This window comes from Trichomonas vaginalis, chromosome VI (assembly GCF_026262505.1).
Source record: "Trichomonas vaginalis G3 chromosome VI, whole genome shotgun sequence".
NCBI classification, from domain to species: domain Eukaryota; phylum Parabasalia; order Trichomonadida; family Trichomonadidae; genus Trichomonas; species Trichomonas vaginalis.
The window spans coordinates 10,716,287-10,739,353 of record NC_067208.1 but is presented as its reverse complement, the minus strand read 5'-3'; the positions used below and the strand labels follow the sequence as shown (position 1 = coordinate 10,739,353).

Below are 23,067 nucleotides of genomic sequence, written 5' to 3'. Positions count from 1 at the left end.
AATAAATTATTTCAAATATGAGTGCAATAATCAGCACATAGAGTCATAGGAAATAGTAGTAATGTTGTTTATTTGAATTAATGAGCTATAAGGGTAGATTATTGATGGCAAGAACACTTTTTGGAATAGATAGGTAGCATTTGTATTAGTTACTTAAAAGAATTTTAATATTGAATTGGGCTGAAATTAGTACTCAAACCTCAATAAGTACACATTGAAAGTAAGTTAGTGAGTTTTCAATGCTTAACAATAACATATTCTGGAAATTCGAGTAGTTTTTATGTTCTGAATAGTCCCGAAACAATCTTTTATAAAACAATAAATGTTAAATGTTAAAATTTGAATAAACTAATAGTGTAAACTATTGGGAATCAGCCACTCATGAATGATTATCCTACCGAAATTAAGGATTTCTTATATTCTTGACCTGTTTTTGTTATTTAATTTTGTTTACAGAGATTTTAAAAAGTGACAAAAGATTTTAGATGGAAATTCCTAAAGATATTAGCTTAGAAATAGAAAATTTGCGGCGAAATAAGATGGAATTGATCTTTTCTTTTATTATGCCAAAAGAGGGTGATGATTTATCTGATGAAGAAGAAGAACTTCCAGAAAATGAGTGTAATTACAACGCACGACTAATATTTGACGACAAAACAGCTATAGAAGGGATGCAATACTTCAATGACATAATTAAGATTGATGGCAGATACTCCCGTCCTTTAGAATTTCCTCCACCTTTAAATCGAATAAAAGAACTCACAATGCACGAAAATCCAGATATATCGAATTATGCTTGGACACTAGTACGTCGTTTATGCGGTTCAAGTGAGTTTGCTTGTTCACAATTTATTCAAAATGGACTTCTCGAGATTTTATGCGAAAACATCATAAATTCAACTAGCCCCGAGATGTCATATTACAATTTAAAGATATTGCATCATATTGCTGGCCATGAAAACAAAGAAATTTTCGAATCACTTTTTCAGAAGATTCATATTAATTCAATTAACAAAAATCTATCTCCAATACAAGTAGTTATTCTTTGCCTTGATAAACATATCCGAGAATTTACTTCCCAAGAATATTCCGAAATTATTTCTCAAAGTGGGTTCTCGAGTGATGATTACGTCAGCAAGATCAGAGTAACATTAATCAGGTTCCTTACCGCTATACTCTACTGCAGCTACGAGCTCAATTACACTCACGAAGTTCAAAATATTTGTGAAATTTTAATTCTCGGCTTGGCCTTTCCATATCCACAACTACGAATCCTTGTCATATGTGGCATACAAATGGCGTTTCATTACTTCAAACACTTCATTTTTACGCCTTACAAAGAAAACGCTGCATATGAGGTCTTAACGAAGTATTTAGACGACAAGAACGTATCAATATCGATAGAGACCATCAAATGCATGCGAGATATCATCAAATACAAAAACGATGAAAGATTATTTTTCGCAACTCACAAAATTTTCGATAATCTTATGGAATTCATACAATTTGCATCTAGCCAAATAGATACCAATCCATCATTGAGCCAGAGTTACTTAGAAGCAAGGTGCGTTGCCTTTCTTTTCATTGATGATTATTTTAATTGTATAAAAGAAGTGGGATGTGAGCAAGAAATCAGTATAATCTTTGATTGTGGTATTTATTGGATGCTTCTTGATATTGTTCCATCTGTTTCTTTCAAAGAAAAACAAGTTATTGTTCATTCCATCTGTTCCATCATTAAATTGTCTTCGCAACAACTCCTTGGCCTTATTTTAGAAAAGTGTCCTGATTTAATTCAAATAATTGTCAGTGTTTTCGATGATAAAAATGATAAATTTTTAACTGACTATCTTTTGGCCTTGGAAATATATGCAGACTTCTATAAACAGGCGGGAAAGAAGGATGAATTCATATCCATATTAACTGAATGCGAAGTTACAGATTTTCTTGATGAAATTTGCGAAGATGCGGAATTGAAGATTCAAATGTTGGCAAAAAGTATAAAGTCTTGCTTACTTGATGAAGAAGAAGACCAATAACTAATATGTATAATGTAATGTGATTTTTTTAAATAAAATAGAATGATATAGTTTTTTTTATGACATTCTCTCAATTTTTTTGACACTCAAGCTTTATATCCCAATTCTCTAAGGTCAAAAGTTATTATTTTTGATCGAGAAAAAGTTATTATAAATCACTGCTTAGTTCCTAAAATGGCTATTATACTCTTTTGCCATTAAAATAAAAATATGTTGATATTATCTGAACGTGTCAGTAAGTAGTAAGTGCATCATTAAGGCTGCAATTACGCCCATCTGACTTTAATTCAAATTTTTGGTATCTGATGTGAAGCGTCAATGAAAATTAACCTTAAACATCTGAATTGAAAGCTGTGTCATAGAGGCGTATGTACACCCTTAATGTATGCGGGTGTGTTTGCTCAATTTGAAAAATCCCTTTCTTTCGAGTTATTATAACAAATTTAGTTAAAATCATAACAATTAGCAAAGTTATGCCTTCAAAACTATAAATATCAAACAAACACGCTATATTTAAACAACTAAATTTATCAAAACAAAACAAATATGGGGCATTCTACATGGTATTTTTAGATTCACCATATAAATAATAATTTGTGTTTATCTTGTTATATATTATATTTTATTATATATTTTAGAGTTAAGGACACAGTTAAATGTTGTAAGAGAAATAATGACTGTTTTTTCAAGATAGATGAGATCAGCCAAACACAAGATATCAATTTTTAGGTGATTGAATTAAAATAAAATATTCAATCATTTGAAGTTATCTGTTCTTTAAAAATATGTTTATTATTCTGTGGAAATCACGAAACTATATAAATATCTGAGTTTGAGTTCATAATCGAATGCAATTCAAAATAAAACCATCTGCATATGATCCATTTCCCCTTGCAACGTTAAATAACAACTCAAATTTTTGAGTTCATGGCCTTGAACAAAGTCAAACCTCAACCAACTTAATTCCAAAAAAATGTATTTCTCGAAAGATGTTAACAGTTAAATTGGGACAAACCTGTGAATAACAGTTCACGAATGTCACTCTAGCTCATCAAATGATAAGGAAAAGGAAAAAAATGGAGTAAGAACTTTTTATTTAATTTCAAATGAAATTATTAGAAAAAGTTTAATTGATTTTCTGGGCACCATGTTCAACTAAGAAACTGGCAATATTTGAGGCCTTTTTTTTGAATGCATAGCTTAAAGGGCATTCGTTTAAAACAAGAAAACTTCGTAAAACAATGGTAAACATAAAAAGAAAGAAAATTATATAAAACAAAGCTGAATATGAAAAGAAAGAGATTGCGATAAAAAATGATTTAGATGAAAGTTAAGAAAATACTATATAACAATGATAAATATGAAAAGAAAGAAAATTACATAAAGCAATGATAAATATAAAAAGAAAGAAAATTACATAAAGCAATGATAAATATGAAAAGAAAGAAAATGTAATAAAATAATGTTATATGTGAAAAGAAAGAAAATTACATAAAGTAATGATAAATATGAAAAGAAAGAGAATATTATAAAACAATGATAAATGTGAAAGGAAAGAAAATGTAATAAAATAATGTTATATGTGAAAAGAAAGAAAATTGCATAAAATAATGAAAAATATGAAAAGAATGAGAATTTTACATAGCAATGATGAATATGAAAAGAAAGAAAATGTAATAAAATAATGATAAATATGAAAAGAAAGAAAATGTAATAAAATAATGTTATATGTGAAAAGAAAGAAAATTACATAAAGTAATGATAAATATGAAAAGAAAGAGAATATTATAAAACAATGATAAATGTGAAAGGAAAGAAAATGTAATAAAATAATGTTATATGTGAAAAGAAAGAAAATTGCATAAAATAATGAAAAATATGAAAAGAATGAGAATTTTACATAGCAATGATGAATATGAAAAGAAAGATAATGAATTTCATGTTAACATCAGCACCGTGTTCAACTAAGAATTGGACAATTTCTATTGATTTCTTTTTGATTGCGACACTAAGAGGGCATTCATGAAAATCGAGAGAACTTCTTTAAACTATGATAAATATGAAAAGAAGGAAAATATCATATAATAATGATGAATGTGAAAAGAAAGTAAATTGTATAAAGCAACGATAAATGTGAAAAGAAAGAAAATTGCGTAAAACAATGATAAATATTAAAAGAAAGAAAATATTATAAAACATTGATAAATATAAAAAGAAATTAAATGTTATAAAACATTGATAAATATAAAAAGAAATTAAATCAAATAAAACAATGATTATTATGGGAAAAAAGATAATTTCATACATTATTGATGAATATGAAATGAGAGATAATGCAATAAAGCAATAATTAATGTGAAAAGAAAGATAATGAATTTCATGTTAACATCAGCACCGTGTTCAACTAAGAATTGGACAATTTCTATTGATTTCTTTTTGATTGCGACACTAAGAGGGCATTCATGAAAATCGAGAGAACTTCTTTAAACTATGATAAATATGAAAAGAAGGAAAATATCATATAATAATGATGAATGTGAAAAGAAAGAAAATTGTATAAAGCAACGATAAATGTGAAAAGAAAGAAAATTGCGTAAAACAATGATAAATATGAAAAGAAAGAAAATATTATAAAACAATGATAAATATGAATAGAAAGAAAATTATATAAAACAATGATTAATATTAAATGAAAGATAATGTAATAAAGCAATAATTAATGTGAAAAGAAATTGAATTTTATATAACAATGATAAATATGAAAAGAAAGAAAATATTATAAAACAATGATAAATGTGAAAGGAAAGAAAACTCTATTAAGTAACGATAAATGTGAAAAGAAAGAGAACTTCACAAAACAATGAAAAATGTGAAAACAAAGAGAATAAGTTTCATGTTAACAACAGCGCCATGTTCAACCAAGAATTTGACATTTTCTATTGATTTCTTTTTGATTGCAATAGTAAGAGGACATTCGTTTAAATCGAGAGAATTTCACAAAACAATGACAAATTTGAAAAGAAAGCAAATTCTATTTATCAATGACAGATTTGAAAAGAAAGAAAATTAAACAAATCAATGATAAATATGAAAAGAAAGTGAATTACATAAAACAATGATGAATATGAAAAGAAAGTAAATTGTATAAAACAATGATAAATATGAATAGAAAGAAAATTGCGTAAAACAATGATAAATATTAAAAGAAAGAAAATGTTATAAAACATTGATAAATATAAAAAGAAATTAAATGTTATAAAACATTGATAAATATAAAAAGAAATTAAATCAAATAAAACAATGATTATTATGGGAAAAAAGATAATTTCATACATTATTGATGAATATGAAATGAGAGATAATGCAATAAAGCAATAATTAATGTGAAAAGAAAGATAATGAATTTCATGTTAACATCAGCACCGTGTTCAACTAAGAATCGGACAATTGCGATTGAATTCTCTTGAATTGCGATACTAAGAGGGCATCCATGAAAATCGAGAGAACTTCTTTAAACTATGATAAATATGAAAAGAAAGAGATTATCACAAAATAATGATGAATATGAAAAGAAAGAAAATTGTATAAAGCAATGATAAATATGAAAAGAAAGTGAATTACATAAAACAATGAGAAATATGAATAGAAAGAGAATACAATAAAACAATGATAATAATGAAAAGAAAGAGAATGCTATAAGACAATGAAAAATATTTAAAATAAGAAAATGTGATAAAGCAATGATTAATGTGAAAAGAAAGAAAATCTTACAAAACAATGATAAATATGAAAAGAAAGAAAATTCTATAAAGAAATGACAAGTGTGAAATTAAAAATAATGCAATAAAACAATAATGAATATGAGAAGAAAGAGAATAAGTTTCATGTTAACATCAGCACCGTGTTCAACTAAGAATTGGACAATTTCTATTGATTTCTTTTTGATTGCGACACTAAGAGGGCATTCATGAAAATCGAGAGAACTTCTTTAAACTATGATAAATATGAAAAGAAGGAAAATATCATATAATAATGATGAATGTGAAAAGAAAGAAAATTGTATAAAACAATGATAAATATGAAAAAAGGTAACTAAACTCCTTTCGCCGATCCGATTTGCCCCATATTTAAAATATAGCTTGCATATGTAGAACAAAAGCTAATTTTGAAGTACGCCCGAAATCCACCAACAGGATTTCGAGCTACGAAAAAGGTATTTTTAAATGTGAGTTTTTTTTAGAAAAAATTAAATTTATTTTAAGATCAGACTAAAAACTAATTTTATGGAAAATCTATATCGACAAATTTATTACTTATTGGGTATATAGATTTTTTGATTATGGCGATTATGTCTGATATGCTTCCAATAAGCCAAAACAGTGTTTCGGGAGTGATTAAATACAAAAAAATCCGGCGATGCTTTACGTGGCAAATGGTCGAATGGTTATTACCCCTTACTATTGGGTACCCGGGACGCTAGTTCGAAACTGATGCACTATATTTTTTTACAAAATGCGTTTATTAGGACAGGGTAAAGAAAGGTTGCCAATATAATATATTTAAATAAATACAACTAATCTAGCATAAAAAAACTATTGAATATTTGAATTCAATAAAAATTTATATAAAATACATGTAAAGCATAAATTACTATATAAACGTAGAATCTGAATATCATATCAGAAAATGTCGCAAATCTGACATTTACCCGACCAAATAGCAAAAATAATTGAATACTTTTCGCAAAAACTTTAAAAATCGATAAAAATATGAAATATAGATATTAAAGAGACTTTTTATATAATATTCATAAAGATTTTCCAAAAATATGATACCGCAAAATTAAAAAAGTGACGTCTTGAGTGGAGTCAAAGGTCGAAATTGCTAGCTAAATGTTTTTTAGCGAAATTGCGTATTGTACGTTTTTTTCGCAAAACGAAACCCTTATTACAAGATAATTAAAATATATGACCTCATTATAAATGAATTTTAACTCTAGATAATTGAGAAAGCTACAAATTGTTTCTAAATCTTGAAATTATTCGATGTCAATCTAATTTTTCTTGTTATAGCCTACTTCTATGGTGTACAGGTTGTCATAATTACTATTTTAAAGTGTAAAACATGCTTATATCAATCAGGACGTTAAAATGGAAAAGTACATACCAAGCAAATGTTTGGATTTATATGCGACAGCCTTTTTAATGGATGTGACAAAGCGTTTCAATATAGATTTTGATTAAAGCATAACTGCAAATTATAATTTGACTTTATATGTACCAATAATAATGGCAATTATGAGTTTTTTTATATAAATTATATCACACCGCTTCTAGTAATTTTTAGCTTAAGCATATCATCGGCTAATTTTCAAAAAAAAGAATTTCAAATTTTAATCCAAATTCTTTTCTTAAAATTCACAATCAAATTACAGCTTATCTTTAATAGTCTTATTCATTATATGCTTTTTTTTCGGCTCCATAAAAGTCATAAATTTTTCCATCATAAATTTGTTAGAAATTGGGTTACCATTGCCAAACATTTGGATAGAAAAAGCCCAATAAATTATACCCAAAGCATCCAAACATGAAGATATCATATAAGAAATATAGTTTAATTCAGTAATTCCCTAAAATCTAAAATGTTTAAGAACGTTTGTTCAATATCTTACAATCTAATTCACAGATTTAGCATATGTACTACGTATCAAATATACAATGTGATCTCTCAATAAGCTTAGAAGGTTAATTATTAAAATTAAATAAAATTCTACAATTAGCGAAAAATAATACGGCAGATAATATGCTTATAGGTAAAGAAATTCAAAGAGCATTCCTTAAATTTTTTCGAAATTTATCAAAACTCGAAGGTAAAAAAACTTTTTTATTCTATTAATGATAATAAATATATTAGCCATATTAAAACTTTTCATTTTTTAAAACTCATAGAAATACGTTTGATATTCTTCATTAAGAACATATAAAAACGAGTATAATTATCATAATCTGTTAATTTACAATATAAATGCTTTTCTGCTTGTAGTAAATATCAAATAAGAAAATAATAACATTATAAATTTTTCAAATAAGAATATATTATCTAGCATCTAAGCATGAAGATATTTAGAATTTGGATATCTAAATTCTGCTTAGATTACTTTCAAAATATAAGTCAATAATCTTTGATTTTATTAAACGCTAATATTGGATAGTATATTTTCACAATTTAATTGTAGTTAGATAAATGATAATTCATGTAACTCATTGATTTCGATCAAAAGTTATATTCACCTTGTTAAAAAAAATATAAAAAAACCGGGTGCTTACTGATTTGAACATATTACCTTTGAACCCCACGACATAACCAGTAGGCTAAACGTACAATGATTTTTTTTATAAATTCTAGTATAAAATACTTCCCGCAGGGCATTTGTTTAATTATTTCACATTCTGATGACATAATTTTTAATATCATAGATAATGAAAGCGAAAAATATATAAAAATCTGCTTATATTATTCATTAATTTTTTATATATTATTCATATACTTTAATAAAAACAATACTATTTCACCTTAAAAATGAATTTCATAAGTCAATATTATTTTTTTGAAAATGTATCAATTTTCGATTAAAACAACATGAGAATAAAATTTACGCAAAATTATTTTAAAAAATGGTTTTAAAAATTTACAATTGATTAAGAATAAGATTGCAAGAAGTTTTGAAGTTTAATTTTAAGAAAAAAAAATTCGGATATTATTCATGGATCTAAGTAATCTGATATTTGAGTATCGGCACTATGCATAAAACATATATTTATAGTTTTTTTGGAGTTTTATGATTTTAAATATATTCAAATTTGGCAATCCAATAGATTTTTAAAAAATAGGTAAATAAAAATAGATTACATATGCAGCAGATTTAGAACATGAAACAAATCTTATAGTGACCCAAAAAAAAATTCATGATCCAAAAAAGAAAAAAAATGGCTAAATTGGAATCAAACCTTGACATAATGAATCATTATGTCGGAGGTTTTCACTACACTACACCGGCAGTTCGAAAAATACCCTTGGTGGTTCTATTTAATAGCTACTCCCAACGATAGGCGGTGTCCCCAGCTTTAGAGAGGTGGTAAAAGTAAGGAAAATCTGGGTAATATTAAAATAATGAGAATATCATAAAATAATGATAAATATTAAAAGATATAAAATAGCATAAAATAATGATAAATATTAAAAGATATAAAATAGCATAAAATAATGATAAATATTAAAAGATATAAAATAGGATAAAACAATTATAAATGTGAAAAGAAAGAAAATTGTATCAAACAATGATTAATATGAAAAGAAAGAAAATTATATAAAACAATGTTTAATATTAAATGAAAGATAATGTGATGAAACAATGATAAATACTAAAAGAAAATGGATTTTACAAAACAATGATGAATGTAAGAAGAAAGAGAATTTCACAAATCAATGATAAATGTGAAAAGAAAGATAATGAAATAAAAGCATGATAAATATAGAAAGAAAGAGAATGTGATAAAAAAATGATAAATATAGAAAGAAAGAGAACTTCACAAAACAATGAAAAATGTGAAAACAAAGAGAATAAGTTTCATGTTAACAACAGCACCATGTTCAACCAAGAATTTGACATTTTCTATTGATTTCTTTTTGATTGCAATAGTAAGAGGACATTCGTTTAAATCGAGAGAATTTCACAAAACAATGACAAATATGAAAAGAAAGAAAAAGTCATAAAACTATGATAAATGTGAAAGGAAAGAAAACACTATTAAACAATGATAAATATGAAAAGAAAGAAAATTGTATTAAACAATGATAAACATGAAAAGAGAGAAAATTGTATTAAACAATGATAAATATGAAAAGAAAGAAAATTGTATTAAACAATGATAAACATGAAAAGAAAGAAAATTGTATTAAACAATGATAAACATGAAAAGAGAGAAAATTGTATTGAGCAATGATGAACATGATAAGAAAAAGAATTTCATATAACAATGATGAACGTGAAAAGAATGAAAATTGTATAAAGTATTAATATATATAAAAAGAAAAATAATTTTACAAAACAATAGTGAATGTGAAAAGAAAGAAAATTGTACAAAACAATAGTGAATGTGAAAAGGAAGAGAATGTTATAAAAAAATAATAAATATGAAATGAAAGATAATTTCACATAGCAATGATGAATATGAAAAGAAAGAAAATGTAATAAAATAATATTATATGTGAAAAGAAAGATAATTTCATAAATCAATGATAGATATGAAAAGAAAAATAATGTAAATTTCGTTTATCTTTCCACCATTAGCAAGTAAAAACGAATTAATGTCATCATTTCCAGCATCCATGCTTTCTGCGTTTGAATCAAAAGTTTGTCCATATTTTGACTTAATGTAATCTGCAATTTCGTAATTATGATAATCCAATGCAATGTTAATCATGTTATCAAATGACTTTCCATCTTCTATCATTTGCATAAAAATGTCTTTATTTCCGCCTTGAATAGCATATTTTGCGGATTCATCAGTGTACTTAGCACCTAAGCTTTTCATGAAATTGAAACACAGTTTGGATCCGTATTTAATTGCACAGTCGAATGGAGTAATTTCATTAATTTTCTGATCAATCTCTATATTTGGGAAATTACTTTTAAGCTCATCAACTTTATCCCACACAATATAGTATAAAGGAGATTCTGTTGGATATATATTGAGGATTTCTTCTTCATTGATTTTTGGTTCGAAATTTTCGAATTTTAAGCCTTTATAATGTAATAAAGTTGTGAGTTTCTCGTTTTTTGGTTTGATTATGCATGAGAAATAGTTTGATAGCTTAAAATAAAGTTCTGTAAATAATTTAATATCATTGGGACGGATATGTGAAAAAGAATCAATCAAAGAAAGTGCATATTGGACAGACATTTTGTATTTCTTAATAAAATTTGTAATTTCAGAAAATGCAATGAAAATATTGTCGGAGTTGAGCTCATTAATCATTTTTGAAGCTCGATTATGGTAGTTGATTTCTTCTGTAGGTGTTTTGTCAGAAACGCGCACCATTTTACCTTTTGGTAACCATGAACTTAACATGTTTTGTAAAATAAAATTGCTCGAAATCTGAATACAAAATTTAAGGTGTTAAATCGACCAAATTTTATTGTATCGTCGTTTGCCCATTTAAACCTATTGTTCGAGTCAATCATTTGTGCGAGGTCTCAGGCATGCATTCTAACTTTTTGGTCGGATTTAATCTCATTGCGAATAAATTATATAGAAAACTTATTATTTGATCAGGAAACATTCACATGCATCGAGAGTATATGAAAAACTAATTATCGATAATTATTCTTGTAAGACCGGTCTACCATGAAGGTTTTGCAAGCCAGAAGCATAATTATTATTCTTCTGGCGATATTGGTTATACGTTATTGCCCTCATGAACTATAGTACTGCTCCCTGAACCTCCTAAGGTCAGGGAAGTAAATTTACTTGAAATAGGCAATGATCATTACGAAATCTATCATTCGATGAGAGATTTCATAATGAACTTTGCCTTATTAATTAATCGAATATAGCAGTTCCGATAATGTAGTTGTGGTACTTGGCCCACAAAGAGCGAGAGAACATGTCTGTAATTCGTTTATGCTTAAGTTATCTAGATGACTCTCAAATCAGGAAGGAAATCCAGAAGAAATTACATTATTTGCCTGATTCTGTATGTCTATGTGAATAATCATATATTTATCAATTAATTAATTTGAATCAAGTATTCACATCATGTTGTGTAAGCGATTTTTTATTAATTTTCCATTTGAAAAAACCATTTTTAAATGCTATGTGATGTTTCATTCTATCCAAAATTGTATCTTTGAATCATTTGAAAACTTAAATTCTAAGCGTTTTCTTACTATTCATTGTTTACATCTAATGCAAAAATTCGGATATGTCGCTATGAAGAATTTTGAAATTGTGGATAAAAAGTGACCGTTTAATAATATTTATATGGAAAATTATCAGGAAATTGCTTATGAACCACCAGAAAATCCCACTGACGAAGAGATAGCTGAATACTGCCAGTATTTAGGATTAGATCCTCAAAAAGATCCTGATTTACTGTGGATCGCAATTGAGGGAATAAAAGCGCCTCTTCCTGATGGCTGGATTTTCTTTCAACATAAGCATAAAAACGAATCTTTCTTCTATAACAAATACACTGGAGTTTCTATAAATGAGCATCCTTTAGATTCTCACTATTTACAAAATTTCAAAGAAGAAAAGAAAAAGAAATACCAAAATTCCAAATCAAAGAAGTCTCCAAATACTAGACAAGAAAAATCGATGATCGTTCCCCCTAAATCAGATAATTTATATAACGAATCACCACAAAATAAAACCACTAACCAAATACAAAAGCCTAAATACAGTGTGTCTGACGAAATTATCTCAGATGATGATCTAGATACTGAATTACAAAATTTTGACATTAACGTAGATTCAGACGACAAAATCAAATCAACAAGCCTATCAAAAATTAGTAAACTGAATCTTTCTCCTGCAATTGACTCAAGAGAAGATGCTAAAAATGAGAACAAAGAAGAAAAGAAAGATGAACAAGAAGAAATTAAAGTTTCTTCACTACAGAATCAGAGCTTAGATGAAAATAAGGCTGATGATGAGTATCAAAGTGTAAAATCAGATTGCGAACAAAAAATAAAGGAAATTAAAATAAAAAGTCAAAAACAGATAAAAGAATTGCTTGATAAATGTGAAAATGAAAAGAAGAAGATAGAAAATGATCACGCAAATGCAATGATAAAGTTAAAACAGAAAAATCAAAATGAAATTGATGAATTTATGAAACAGCATAAGAAAACGATAGAAAATATGCGTCGTGCCCATGAAGAGAAGATAAAAGCAATAAAAGAAAAAGCTGCTGCTCATCTACAAGAAGTTTCAAATGAAATTCAAAATCCGCAACCAGATAAAGCCGAAAACACAATTGAAGCTGAGAAAAAGAAGCAAGATCAGAGGTTAATCAATCTTAGAGCGCAATACGAGAAAGATTTTGCTGCGCAACAGAAAGAAAATCAAAATAAACTTCAAGCGCTCAAAAGTGAATGTGATATTGAGATCAAACGCTATAAAAGGCAATTGCATTTAGATAAACAGAAGATATTTGCTGCCGCTCGTAAAGATGCCCAAAACAGAGCTGTCAAAGAATGTATTTCTTCTTGTAATATCGATACTTTCAAAGTTATCTCATTTAAACCACGCCCTGATCGTCTAAAAGGAATATTAAAGCGATCTGCTCCCTTTGCGTTGAATTTGGTTGATGATGAATACTATGGAGATTTATCAATTTCTCCAAATACCATTGTTTTCACTCGTTCCTCTACAATAAAGTCTTCTGGAAGTAGTGATTCATTTACAGAGATTGAACCCTTCAAAGATAGGAAAGGTGGACAAATAAGAGGCAATTTCTTATCTGAATCTTCAATTGATTCAAGTGATTCTGAACCTATAATATCACCATCATCTAAAGCAGCTTCTAAGATGAAAAGAGAAGCTATTAAGACTTCAGAAAGGTTTTCTTCCTCGGCAGAAAAGGCTGTTATGGCAATCGGAAACGCATTTTCAGAAATTGAAGGTAAAAGTAACCAATTAAGAACATTTTGCGCTGAAGAGAATCGTGGAATGTCTAAACTTACTATGGAGTTCCAACAAAAGGCATTTGAAATCTCTAAGATGTTTCATGAGACTTTAATTGTATTGGAAGATGCTCATAGAGCCGCAATGAACAGTGCTACTCAGCCAAGAGAAATATATACACAACCTGTTCAGAATATTCAAACCCCTCCACCAATTAGAACGCGTAGTTCTGGAAGAAGACGCGTAGAATATGATGATTATGATAGTGATGATAATGGAAAGGAATCTGTAGCTCAAAGAATGATGAAATTGTACCAGAGAGAGCAGCATTCTGCTAGGAGTGCATCAAAACGCCTCAAAAGAAAATTTGCAGAAATATTAGTTGATTCGGATCAATATTCTAATTAAAATTATGTTTGTATTGTGATAATTGTTATTAATTTTTGTTGATGTTTTTTTTATCAAGAATGAACCATTTCTTTTATATTCCCGTTTACTATTGAAATTTTGAAAATAATTGTATGATTTACACGGGATAATAAATGATTGAAAACTTTATATTTTCTACACGTTTTCAATTTTCATATTTTTATGGATAAGCAGCGATTAGATAAGATTCTTGAACTTCTCTGGGCATGCAAGCTCCCAAACATGGATGATACAAGATATCTTTTAACTTTGGGCCAACAAGTTCTTATTAAAGAAGCCAATGTTTTGGAATTAAAGAGTCCAATTACCCTTTGTGGTGATATCCACGGACAATTTTACGATCTTCTCGAACTGTTTTCAGTTGGTGGACATCCTCCGGAACAAAACTTCTTATTCCTGGGAGATTACGTTGATAGAGGATTTTATTCAACTGAAACCTTCTTCCTTTTGCTCGCACTGAAGGTCAGATTCCCAACAAAGATCTTCCTCATTAGAGGAAATCACGAAAGTGCTCAAGTAACTCAAGATTACGGCTTCAAAGAAGAAATTAAAAGAAAATATAACGATGAATCAGTTTACGATTTATGTTTAGAAGTATTTAATGCTCTACCATTAGCCGCCGTTATTGATAAGGAAGTATTTTGCGTTCATGGCGGATTAAGCAAAGATTTACATACAGTATCTCAACTTAACGAAATTGATCGTAACGCAGAGCCACCAGAATATGGCCTCTTTTCAGACATTCTTTGGTCAGATCCAGACCCTACTATCAGTGGATTTGAAGAATCTCAGCGTGGCGCTGGATATCTCTTTGGAGGAGATGTTACAGCACAGTTCTTAAAGAATAACAACCTGAAATTCATGTGCAGAGCTCATCAGGTGGCTCAGGATGGTTATGTCAACTGGTTCAATGGTCTTTGCTATACAGTTTGGTCAGCACCAAACTATTGCTATAGAGGAGGAAATCTCGCTACAGTTTTCGAAATTACAAATTCTGAAAAAACTAAATTTAAGATTTTCCGTGAAGCTCTGGCTTGTGCAAGAGGAAAACAATCGGAATCAATGCTTCCTCAGTATTTTGTTTAATTTATGTATTATTTCTCTAATGAGTTAATAAAATATCCATATTTATCATAATTTTCTATTTTTGGTATACTTTTAAACAATAATAGGCACATTTAGCTCATACATACTGTTCCAATCTCAAAGAAAACCATTTTCGAATTCCAAAAAAAAATCGAAAATTTTAAAAATCAAATTAAAATTAAAGGTTTTTACAATCTAATTTTAGTTTTTTCAGATTTTGGATCATTTGATAGAATCAATTAATGATCTAAATATTATTCTTTCCTTTTTTCACATTCATTTATCTATATTATTTTCAATTTTTTTATTAATCTTGAATATTATCCATGATTTCTTCACTTTGAAACTCAAACGATTAAATAGAACATGTATTAAATTATTTTCTCATATAGAAGAAAGCTATTGTTAAACAGACGAGAAACTCCACAAAAAATTGCTATTTTACAAAACCTTTATTTTAAAGCGAAAATCAATTATATGTAACATGTTGATTCAAAATACCCTACTAAAACACCATAATTTTTGTGAAATTCTTAAACGCTCCAATTTTTCAAGAATGAGGGCTTCAACTTATGCAAGAACTGTCAGGCCAAAGGAGTCCAAAACCGAGAAAAGTATGATGACAGTGATTCGTGAAGCTGTAACAAATCAAGTGAAACAAAGGGATATTAACTTAACAAAGCAAATCAAAGATCTTCAAAAAGCTCAACGAGTTCAAGACGATGACATCAAGCGTGTCAAGAAACAAGCTTATCAGATAGCTGTTCGTGAATACGATATAAAGGAATTAGAAAAAGACGTTTCTGAATTTAAACAATTAATGCGAGATTCTCATAAAGTTCAATTAGAAACAACAAACGTTCTTAAACATATTAAAGAAATGAAAAGACAGACACACCAATTTAATCAACTCCCTACAACTCCCCATGTTTCCATGGAATTTTCGCAATTATCTAAATCGTCGGCATCTAAGATGGGAATGAGCTCAGCTACCATGTCTGAGAGCGAGTTTGAATATGATACATCTGATCTCGACGAAGAAGCTCCTTCGCAAAAGATAGAAACCGATTTCAAGATTCCGGCCAACCACGAACCATCGGAGCAAATAAAGAGAGTTAAAGCGTTTGTTGAGAAATTGAAGCAAGAAGTCACTCATCATGAGAAAATCGTCGTTTCATACGAAAATTTAGCTAGAGAAAAGCGTGTGAGGATCTCCATTCAAATGAAAATACGCCTCTCATTGGATAAGCGTCAAATCAACGCCGAATTCCAAAGAAATTGCTTAGATTCTCAATTCAACGCAGAAATCAGCCAATATAAAAATTTACTATCCCAAAAGAATCAGCTTGTCAAGCGCCTTAATCTGGCTCTTGATAAACAATCAGAACTTGACGTAAACGAATACGATATAAAATTACAAGAAGAATACAACAAAAACCTTGGTTCTGAGAAATATCATCTTAAGAAATCCGATGATCAAACATTTGAAGTACAAAAATTCGTAAAATCAGATAATCTTCAGTATATTAACGATTTCGAGAACAGAGTTACAGAAGACCTTGAGGAACTTCTTAAGGAGCAATCAATATTAGAAGAAAACCTCAAAGTAGCCACTGCTGACCTTGAAAATACGAAATCCAACATTGAAGCGAATAATGCTCACATTGACGACATCCTTTCACGTATCTCTCAACGAGTACAACAATCCTCAATTGATTTTGAGAAAGTCAGCTCAGATTTAACAAATCAAATTAATCTTACGAAGAATACAACAGCAAAGCGTACAGAAACAGCTACAAACGACTTAGGATCAAGCAGCCAAGCTCTAAACGATCTTAAGACTAAAATAGAAGATATTCATAAAGAAAGAATCCAAATTGCAGAAAAAGAATACCAGGCAAGGTATTTCTATCACGAAGAAATACTCAAAGCTGATGCATACCGCAATAACATGGTCGAACTCAAAGAAAGAAAAGAAAATGCGCTAATTCAGTTGAATATCCTCAAAATTAGAGAAAACGTGGCCATAGAAATTCTTGACTTGTTTATGAATGAATACGATGATTAAGTATTTATATATTTTTAATTTTTTTCATTTTGTGTTATATTATTTAAAGATCTGAACTTTATATTAATAACATTATTTCATTTTTGATAAGGACTATATTCAGAGACATCTTCCTCTACAACAAAATAAATTTCATTTTGAATATTTAGAAAGAGTAATATTTATTTGATAAAATATATTACAACATCGAAGCATTTAATTGTTAAAATGTTTTGCACTTTAATCAGCTACAAAAATGAACCATCAGTTGATGAAGAGATTGAAAATCTCATCCCTGAGAATTACACAAGAAAATCATGGTCAATACTACTTTTCATTGATACAGATACCATGTGAGAGGAATTCATAAAATTGAAATATATTATTTATTACAAACATCTCCTCATTAACATAAGTTTCAATACTTTTCTTCATGTAATTGTTTTCTATTAAAAATTCTTAGAAGAGAAAAAAACTCATATTTTTTAATATAAAACAAACAATTATGGGATAAACTCAAATGGATGAATAGTGAACGTTGTATTAAGCGAAACATCCTCAGTTGAGTTATAAATCTGATTAGAATCAAACAATTTTGTTTCATTTTGCGAAACAACATAATGGTAATAGCTGGCATTGACAAATTCAGCTGGTAGTTGACCATTTACAACATTTTCAAAACCAGAAGGAACAAATTCAAAGAATTTTCCTTGATTAACCCAGAAAACTAAAGAACTTGTTGATCCTGATGTTGTGAAAATGTATTTAGCATGAGAAACATAATAAATGACTTCAACATCATCTGTTATGTTGATATCAATGGTTTTCGGATTTAATTTAGATATATCTTGAGCAATCTCATTCATATTATCAAATTTAATAGGATGAGAGCCACCTTCTAAGATTATACAATCATATGTCGGCTTTTTGACCTTTTCATTGATTTTTTGAAGTACAATTTTCTTTGACTGTATAACTGTGCCCCAAGGCTGTGGTTTTAGCTGCTTAAAGATCGTATACTTATTACAAATAAGTTGATCCTCGAGTGGCTCCATTTTTCCGAACAAATTACAAAATGAAGAATTAATAACTGAAGAAGGAGCTCCAATAGCATGTATTCTGTCAATATCAGATACATCATTGATAGCATTGATAAGTGGCGTAGCCGTATTGTAAATCCAATCCCAAGAATACAATGAAAAACTGTTGAAAGCAATTACAACGATTCTTTCGTTATAAGTAATATTAGTTTCGAGTTTGTAAGCTGCGTTTTGTGAGACGTTCATTGATATTTGTTTCGGAGAAAATGAAATCAAATCTGATAATTGTAAAATTGGAAGAGGAGATGTGACAGTATGGAATGATGTATAAAGGATATTTTGAGCATTATAGCATACATTTGAAAATTCGCATTCTCGATCTTTTGTATCTTTTCCTACGCAACTAAAACCAGTATTTGATAGATTAGAGGGTACTAAATTTGTCATATTTTCTTCAGCAACAAAAATGTTGCCTCTATAAAGTCTAATTGTCGCATTTCCGTAAACTGGATTTAAATAATACCAAGAGACTTGGCGATTTACTGCGTAATCATTTAATACATTCGTAGATGAACGGTATTCTATACCAGCCTGATAAACTCTAAGATTCATATATTTATAATGTTCTTCTAATGAAACATCAAATATATAATCAATAAACAAATCGACCTTGAAGAAATTTTTGGATGTAAACATAATTGAAATGTTTTTAATGTTAGTTAATTCTGTTCGATTTATTGGGAGACTGTTTAACTCTGCAACATGACTTCCTTCAAAGAATGATGATATGACTGTTAGTAAAGCCAACGTAGCAATGATGTATAATGGTAAGTTGACTTTACCCAAATCAATACGAATTTCTTTCATGATAAAAAATTAATTGAATAAGATACACGAACAAATTAAACACCCATATTAATTTTTATTATCATGTATAAATACTGTAAATATCTCATCTAATTTTGTCGAATTTTTCAATGCAGTTGAAAGTACTTTGTTGGAATGTACACCAAGCAGAAAAATTTGCAGAGAGCCAATTATCATACATTTTGGGTTTGCTATGATAACATTTGAGATATCTTCATTAAACACTGAAATATCATGTCATATATTTCGAACAGTACCAGTATTAATCAATAGGTAATCAAATATAAAAAGAAAGAGAGCCTTTGTTTTTTTCCATTTCACTTCTAAAACTTATTGAAACATCTTTTATGAGATAACGTCTCAAGTAACTTTTAAACTATGCTTAACCATTTTGTTAATCTTGGAAACATAGTACTGAATATGGGTAAGTTAAAATCATATTTTCCATTTCTGTTTCAACAATATAGATATTGTCATGATATCGTGTTAAAAGTAAATTAATTATCTTCTGTTATAATGCAGTTCGATGTAAGAAGTTTATAAATCCGCATCGATTGATAATTGCAAAATATATCTCATGTAAAACGCGATCTTAGTTCATTTCTTTCAATGTATGAAATCAAACAGTTATAAATTTAAATATAGAATTCTATTTATTACAAATAATTATAAATAAATTTAATAATACAAACTCAGGAGTGGTGCTGACTCTGCCTTCTTTATACTTGGAGAAGGACATGCTAAAGAAGTCAGTTCCTGAGAAATCTCTATAACCTGGTCCATGAATTCGGGATCAAAAGCGAGGCAGTTCAAAATAACTGTGTCGCATTTCATCCACAATTCCATGACATCACTTGAAACAAGTCCAGCAAAGAAATCATTTTTCATAGCGAAAGCAGACAAAATAATGAAACTTGCAAGAAAAGCTTCACTCTCCATCCTCTCAAACAACAAACAATACAACAAATCTCCTGTAAATTCGTTTGTTGCAACATGTTCGATGTGTTTCAGGGCACGAACAATTAAATAGAACTGGACATTGATTGGGACAAAATCGATCATTCTAAAACATCGCATGGCCGTGAGTAAACTCAGCTGCGATGATGGACGAAAATGGGAAACTAATGTGTCAAAATTTGGCAAACGAAGAAAAGTATGAGCTCTTGACATGAAAGGAATCCATAAATGGCCAATCTCTATTACTTTTCGTATGTACCTGGATGGGACATGAGTGATCATTGAGCGAATGGCCGACAAAATAAAGAGTTGCTTCAAAGTTCGTGATCTAAACAAAGATTCGTACTTAAAGTATATGGAATGAACGGTCATTAGCTCTTTCTGAGGTATGGCAATGACAACACGATTGGTCATGAGGTCCATTGTACTTAAAATATGACGATCTAAGATTTCATCCCAATTTGAAAGTTGGGATAGGTCAAATCTGAGATCAATAAGGTTATCAAACTCTTGGCCTAACTCATCATCCTTGGAAAACAACTTACAAACTAAAGAAGTTTGTTTTTTCAGATATATATCTGTCCAAAACCATGCAAACTTCTTTTTCTCACTGATATCAACGAAGTCATTGATTGATATGGTTTTTGGCATAAGATTTATGTCGTGAAGTGCTATTCCTAGCATCACGATATCATTTACGCAAACAAAGTGTCTAAACGGTTGGTGATCGCCCCCACAATTAAAATATGGGGCCATAAACATTCCTGTTGTTGCTAAAATTGAATCTTTGAACCTGCGAATCTCTGGATCGCAATTTTTTACGTAAGAAAGGATTTCTTCGATCAATTCCCACTTATCCTTGGATATTATCTTCCTTGCCCATGTTCTCATATGTGGGAATACGAATCTGTCGAAGAAAAGTTCTAATAATGCAGTATCTGACCAACCTCGTTCAATAAGCAATTGTAATATATAAACAATCTCATTTGATAATAAATGAAGCCATTCTATACAGTATCTGATCAATGTTGCTGCGTATTCAGGAACAATAATTTTAAAAGCTTCTCCATCAATGATTTGGGAGTCAGGAGTATACAATTGGAAGAACTTATGCATTATAGTACTGATGAATTGCACAGAGAGACCGGAATTAAAGAAGGGCATCAATAATCTTGTGACAATTAACGTATTTGGCATTTCTGTTACATGCACGTAGAAACTATATGCTAATTCGACCATTTCATGTGATGAGAAGAAGCCAAAAATAGATGGTATCGCTGAAAAAGCAAGATGCAAAAATTCTTGATCATCATTTCGACTCAAAACTACTTGTTCTAGTATTATTGGGTTCCTTATTAGGAATGATATAAGGGTTGATGAAGCCTGAGCTAAGTTTGTGATGCCTACGTAAGATCTGAGAGTTATTGGATTAAATAGCCTTGTATTCATCATATCTGGGGGTTGTATGCATTCGCTTTTGCAATCACTACTATAGTAAAGATGTAATGTTATCATTCGAGTTTGCCATATAATGTCTTCTTGTAGTTTTTCTATTTTTTTTTCTAAATCTGATTTTAGTTTTCGAAAAACAGGTATATCAGTCGTTTTACAGTTATTAACACACTTAGTAATATCTAGTGGTGATGCCGGATATGGTTTCTTCAAGTTGCAATTGTTTAAATTAAAATTATCTGATTGAGATTTTTGGATTATCGTAGAAATTGTAAATTGGTTATCTTTAATATAAGATTTATCAGGTGTAGAATTTGATTTCGGCAAGAGTAAGCTTTTTGCTTTGTTATCTATGCTATTCATATAATTTGTAATTATTTTTCGCTTATCTTCGCCAGTAAGGATCATAATTCGATGTGTGTAGCTAATATTTTTCGAGAGAACTGTTGCATTTGATCCAATAACAAACAGAAAACAGCCGTGATAATAATTTAAATTTGTAGTTTCAATATATGATGTTTCAAAGTAGAATGTATTATGACTTTTGTTCCCATCCATGAAAAGAGAATAATTGTGTTTATAAAGAAAGTTTTTACTTGAAAAAGTATTTTTTAGATGGGAATCAATAACAATAACAAAAGGAAGTGTCTGGAATTTTGAGAAATAGTCTTTAATCTGCAATAACGCTTCACTATAATCCGTCACATCTATAATTTGATCGATACAATTACACATTTCATCCAAAATAACGTGCTTTTTCTATCCGCTCATTTCAACTTTTATCGGCACGCAGCTTAACTCAATTTTGATGTTTTTTCGCATTAACATGCAGCCCATATTAAATCCTGCATTTTACTGACATTATACCAGTTTATTTGAGAATTATGATTCTTTGATATCTCTTGTTTTAATTTAAATACATATAGTGAAGTTTCGTATGCTTATGGACATTTGAGATTTTTATTCCAAAAACGAATATCGCTTATTGTCAATGAAATATATTTTCATTCAAGATGAAGAATGCATAATTCAATCATAATCTACTATTTCCAAATTGTTTTTGCATTTAGACATTAATTTGATAAAGAATATTATCTTTCGAAAAAAATATTATCAAATCAAAACATGCCATAATACATATCTTCAAATAAAGCATCTGTTAAATAGAATATGTACAACTCATTACATGTTTGAATCTCTAAAAGTGACGAAAATGAAACCTTGATATATGCAGGAAGACAAATTTTAAATGTAAAGGGTTTAGCTCAATGGGAGAGCGCAATAAAATCTTTAGTATTGATAGTAAGATTTCTTACATCAAACGTTCAGATTTATAATCCTGAAATCTTGGTTCAACTCCAAGAACTCCTATTTTTGGTTTTTCCTTTTGATATTTCAGTGTGGGAAGGTATATTAGCGATATTTTTGATATTTAATAATCTAGCATATGCAGCAATCTT

General features: G+C 29.0%; 7 protein-coding genes and 1 non-coding gene across 8 annotated transcripts, besides 3 other annotated features; 5 read left to right on the top strand and 3 right to left on the bottom strand.

The window, feature by feature from the left end:
* Positions 1 to 539: 539 nt before the first annotated feature.
* Positions 540 to 2,039, top strand: TVAGG3_0841770 (armadillo (ARM) repeat-containing protein family; the record flags this gene model as incomplete). Its single annotated transcript, XM_001320592.2, has 1 exon — positions 540 to 2,039. The coding sequence occupies one exon, from the start codon at positions 540 to 542 to the stop codon at positions 2,037 to 2,039; it is 1,500 nt and encodes a 499-aa protein (XP_001320627.1).
* Positions 2,040 to 2,095: 56 nt separating this feature from the next.
* Positions 2,096 to 2,290: a mobile genetic element.
* A 3-nt stretch (positions 2,291 to 2,293) lies between these two features.
* Positions 2,294 to 2,420: a mobile genetic element.
* A 7,904-nt stretch (positions 2,421 to 10,324) lies between these two features.
* On the bottom strand, positions 10,325 to 11,301 carry TVAGG3_0841740 (nerve growth factor signaling pathway; the record flags this gene model as incomplete). The annotated part of the gene is made up of 1 exon (XM_001320593.1): positions 10,325 to 11,170. The coding sequence occupies one exon, from the start codon at positions 11,168 to 11,170 to the stop codon at positions 10,325 to 10,327; it is 846 nt and encodes a 281-aa protein (XP_001320628.1).
* A 363-nt stretch (positions 11,302 to 11,664) lies between these two features.
* Positions 11,665 to 11,770: a mobile genetic element.
* A 312-nt stretch (positions 11,771 to 12,082) lies between these two features.
* On the top strand, positions 12,083 to 14,219 carry TVAGG3_0841720 (RH04127P family; the record flags this gene model as incomplete). The annotated part of the gene is made up of 1 exon (XM_001320594.1): positions 12,083 to 14,137. One exon carries the CDS (start codon positions 12,083 to 12,085, stop codon positions 14,135 to 14,137), a length of 2,055 nt encoding a protein of 684 aa, XP_001320629.1.
* Positions 14,220 to 14,307: 88 nt separating this feature from the next.
* TVAGG3_0841710 (serine threonine-protein phosphatase family) lies at positions 14,308 to 15,397 on the top strand (the record flags this gene model as incomplete). The annotated part of the gene is made up of 1 exon (XM_001320595.1): positions 14,321 to 15,244. One exon carries the CDS (start codon positions 14,321 to 14,323, stop codon positions 15,242 to 15,244), a length of 924 nt encoding a protein of 307 aa, XP_001320630.1.
* A 398-nt stretch (positions 15,398 to 15,795) lies between these two features.
* Positions 15,796 to 17,372, top strand: TVAGG3_0841700 (uncharacterized protein; the record flags this gene model as incomplete). Its single annotated transcript, XM_001320596.1, has 1 exon — positions 15,801 to 17,312. The coding sequence occupies one exon, from the start codon at positions 15,801 to 15,803 to the stop codon at positions 17,310 to 17,312; it is 1,512 nt and encodes a 503-aa protein (XP_001320631.1).
* Positions 17,373 to 17,766: 394 nt separating this feature from the next.
* TVAGG3_0841690 (uncharacterized protein) lies at positions 17,767 to 19,382 on the bottom strand (the record flags this gene model as incomplete). The annotated part of the gene is made up of 1 exon (XM_001320597.1): positions 17,795 to 19,198. One exon carries the CDS (start codon positions 19,196 to 19,198, stop codon positions 17,795 to 17,797), a length of 1,404 nt encoding a protein of 467 aa, XP_001320632.1.
* A 459-nt stretch (positions 19,383 to 19,841) lies between these two features.
* On the bottom strand, positions 19,842 to 22,331 carry TVAGG3_0841680 (uncharacterized protein; the record flags this gene model as incomplete). Its single annotated transcript, XM_001320598.1, has 1 exon — positions 19,877 to 22,165. One exon carries the CDS (start codon positions 22,163 to 22,165, stop codon positions 19,877 to 19,879), a length of 2,289 nt encoding a protein of 762 aa, XP_001320633.1.
* A 532-nt stretch (positions 22,332 to 22,863) lies between these two features.
* TVAGG3_0841670 lies at positions 22,864 to 22,978 on the top strand. Its single transcript has one exon. It is a non-coding gene; the product is annotated as a tRNA-Leu (tRNA).
* Positions 22,979 to 23,067: the final 89 nt, after the last annotated feature.